The sequence below is a fragment of the Cyprinodon variegatus genome, unplaced genomic scaffold, assembly GCF_000732505.1.
Source record: "Cyprinodon variegatus isolate N-32 unplaced genomic scaffold, C_variegatus-1.0 Scaffold322, whole genome shotgun sequence".
Taxonomy (NCBI): domain Eukaryota; kingdom Metazoa; phylum Chordata; class Actinopteri; order Cyprinodontiformes; family Cyprinodontidae; genus Cyprinodon; species Cyprinodon variegatus.
The window spans coordinates 842,573-846,611 of NW_015150775.1; the positions used below are offsets into that span (position 1 = coordinate 842,573).

A 4,039-nucleotide genomic window follows, 5' to 3' on the forward strand; every position below is an offset into this window, starting at 1 on the left:
TAAACTACTCCTCCTGCAAGCCAGCTCACCGTTCAGTCCTCTACATTTTAAGGAAGCTGTTAGTTATTTATTCATTTTGGCTCAGCTTAGATTTGTAATCCTCTATTAATGTTAATCTTTAAATGCAATTTCAACATGTAAGATAGATAGATTCAACTTTCAACCTCTATTCCATACTGAAAGTTTCAGGAGAATCAAGGGGTCTCCTGTTTTCTTTTTGGTGTTTTTGAATAAGAAATAATCAAAATAGCCATTCTAATTTTTTTGTGACACTTTTATGGTGAAGTTCTTTCCAGGTGGTGCAGAATTTATGCATCAATACATCAGGTGGTTTCTGAAAGTTACTCTGAAAATTATACTGAAATCTCAGAAATAGTTGTTTTGGTATTTTTGAATACTTAATACTTTTTAAATGCATTTACCTATGAATACTTAAGTGTTTACAAAAGTGAATACTTTAATACTCCAACTTGATCTTTGAACAAGTGACTTACATGTAGGTGAGTAAAATTTGACAATGAGTATCAATATTTTTACTCAACTAAAGGTATTATTGTTGAGTACTTTGTCCACCACTGGCTCTGGGGACAATGTTACTATGGTAACAGAGGATGAGGAAACTATATCTGTTAAACCCCAGAGTTTCTCTGATTAAACGGTTAACAAACTTGAAGTTTTCATTAAACCTACTTTGGGAAACGGACCTCAGGTGCCTTAGGAAAGGCCTTGTTGCACTTTTATGACTGATTTTGTGATGGTTGCTTTTATGATCTTTCATCCTACTTCATGCTGTTAGTGAGGTTTAGTGTTGATGACTGGTTCTGTGGATCTGGCAGTGGTTAGACATGCGATTGACTACTACTACTAAGCCAAAACAGGGGGTTTAACCTTTTTTATAGTCAGGTCTATATGGATAGTGTTCATATAGACCTGACTATAGTAAATACATTAAATAGTTCAAAACTACTGTTGTATCTTCTATATATCTGAATCTGGTGAGAAAAATATCCTAAAACTACTGTGTGCTGTAATTGCTGCCAGGGAGTGACCTTTCGAGTGGAGAACGGTGAGTTAGTGATTGCGAGGATCCTTCATGGCGGCATGATCGACCAGCAAGGCCTGCTTCATGTGGGTGACATCATCAAAGAAGTGAACGGCAAAGAGGTGGACAATGACCCCAAAGTGCTGCAGGAGATGCTGAAGAAGGCGAGCGGCAGTGTGGTTCTGAAGATCCTGCCCAGCTACCAGGAGCCACACACACCGAGACAGGTCAGTCAGTCCCTTTCAGAGAGGAACGCTCTAAGTAATAGAGTTTAAAAAATGTTCCAATTTGCTTAAAAGGCTGCTGACATTTCCCTCAGTAGGAACCGCTTCCCACCCGCCCTGGGACCCACTCTGCTGTCTGTAACCTTGCAGGCTGAGCCAAGAACCACTTATCTGATTTTAGCAGTGCAGCATTTTGGCACAGTGGTCGGCTTTTATACCCAGATTACAGCCTTGTCATTGATGCAAATGTACTTTAATTTTATTTTTCTAATAAGTCAGGATGATTAAAAAAAAAGTCATATATTTCTTATTCCCAAAGGTTTTAGTTTGAGATATTTTCTAAATGTAATTAAATCTCTAGATTTTCAATTAAATTGTTTTCCCCTTGAAGTAAAAATCTGACGTCTACACTCGACCTTCAGGAATTAAAATAATTTGAAAAACCCAGTATTAATTTGGCTGAGTTTGTTTACAGGTCATATATGCTGAAAGAGTGCAACCAACGATAATGAGAAATATATAAAATCCAAATTAAATAAGGTTAAATATTCAGAATAAAAAATTGCATGCAGAATGAAATAAAAAAGATTTTTAGACGGCAAAATTGGATCAAAATATTTCTAATGGACTCCATTCAGCTTGACCAATACTCACTGCAAGAAAGATCTAGAAGTAAGTAAAAATTTACTTTAATTATTTGTAGTTTCCCCTAGTTTGAGTAGGTAAATAAGATTATTTGCCAATAGATTTAGTTTATTTACCCTTAAAATAAGATAATTAGATAATATCCGCTGGAAATAAGACAATGCAATTGTTTTCTTATTATTTTAAATGTAATTGCCTTGTTCCATTGGCAAAGTTTTTCACTTACCTCCACAATTTAGGAAAAACGCACTTATTTTAAGAAAAAGACTAATTTAGATGTACATTTTTTGCAGTGCCCTCATCTTCCCCAATTTTCTCTCTAAATCAGCTGCTGTTTTTCTTTTTTTGATTTCCTAAAGCTTGTTTTACTTTTTACTTTTTTTCCTTTCTAAGATATATATATATATTTTTTTTTTATTTTGTTTCATACATTTTTTTTATTTTTTTTGTTTCACACACTGACACATTTCCCCATGTCAGAAAATACATTTTATTTTCATTCTGTTTTATTTCATTCTGTCTATCTACATTAGGCTATTTTATCCTTGTCGAGCATTCCTCCAGATCACTTGTGATCTCGGGTTTATTTGGGAAACTTTTCACTGTTCTCGTGGGTATAGTGTTATCGACCTAGTGTTTAACATAGTCAGTTAGTCTTAGGTCTCTTTAAAAAGCAGAAGCAGCAGCTGTAGTTGATTAGCACAGCAGCCAAAAAGTTTAGTTACACTGAAACAGGTACTTCAGAAAATAAACTCACCAAATATCAACAACAAACGGATTTGCTGCAGCCTATGCTGAGGGTCTAAACACGGTCGGAAATAATTTATCAGATTAATCGTTAACTTCTGCTCTATCCAGAACTCCTCAAGTTGAAAAGTTTTAGATTGATTTCATAAAAAGCGTTTGTGGAACCTTTGGCTGTCTGATTATTAATCGATGAATCGAAAAAGGAATCGACAGATTAATCAATTTGCAAATTCATCGGTAGTTGCAGACCTATTCTAAACTCTTAAATCCATCTCACATTGAGTTACCTAAAATAAGTGGAGTCAGCAAATGGGGGAAAAAAACACTAACAATTCTTGGTCGTTTGGAATTAGTTTACATGCTGAATGGTTACAACCTTTTTTTTTTTTTATCAAATGCAAACATGATAAACTTTGCTCATTACCAGATATCATTGAACCTTCCTTGAATCCTGTATCTTTTCTTTATGATAGACCTGCCTGATACAGATGCTGGGATTAGCCTTATAACTGTGTCTGTTTTTCACATTACTGGGCTGACTTCTTGCACCAATAATTAAAGGCAGGAAAACACAATTTTATGATAAAATTGTACATTTCTACACCATTATATCTTTAACTATGTAGAAATCATTACTTATCCATGGAGAAAATTAATGCTGATCTTTGGGATTGGATTTTTCAGACCAGGGAGGACTAACGTAAACTTCTCTTAGACAAACGTATCTTTGAGAGACGTTCTGATAGGGATTAGAGAGCGTGCGCTCCTGAGACAGAAAGCTTCCTAAAAAGCACTGATGACCTCATTTCCTTGGTTACCTCTCTGACGATGAGATCTGAGCTCTCCCCAAAGCTGTGGGTAGTTCTACGGTTGGCCTGCACTGTGACTGGTTCTGTTGCAGAGCGGAGCTTCATCAGATCTCCTACACAAATGTCATCAGTGACTTTGGAAACAGTACTGAATAAAAACAGTGAATAATAAAAAGTCATATTTATGGAAAAAGCTAATTTATGTTTAAAAAAAAAAAGCTTTTCAGAATCAGAATCAAGTTTATTGCCAAGTAGGTTTGCACTTACAAGGAATTTGACTTTATGTTGATGGTGCAGACAAAATAGATATATATACAGAATACAGAGTCTATAGATATATACAGTATAAAACATGCAATAAACTACATGCAATATATAGTACAGAGCCATATACTATATACACAGTATACTGTGTGTTAGTGTAACACAGAAGTACATCTGTTAGCATACATTTACATAGATTTAGGAGCTAATTATTCAACTTAAAGGAATAGTACACCCAAAACATGATTAGCCTTCATTTTCTACTCACCCCCATGCTGAACAACACTCTGGAGTACTTTTTTGATATC

At 35.0% G+C, this 4,039-nt stretch overlaps 1 protein-coding gene across 2 annotated transcripts in view; it reads left to right on the plus strand.

Annotated features, from left to right (window-relative positions):
- Window positions 1-4,039, plus strand: part of mpp2 (membrane protein, palmitoylated 2) — a 79,338-nt gene that overhangs the window by 63,824 nt on the left and 11,475 nt on the right. For both annotated transcript variants that reach the window (XM_015384750.1, XM_015384749.1), the window contains exon 5: window positions 1,042-1,269. In XM_015384750.1, coding sequence (XP_015240236.1) covers window positions 1,042-1,269 — 228 coding nt within the window. The remainder of the gene's footprint in view (window positions 1-1,041; window positions 1,270-4,039) is intronic.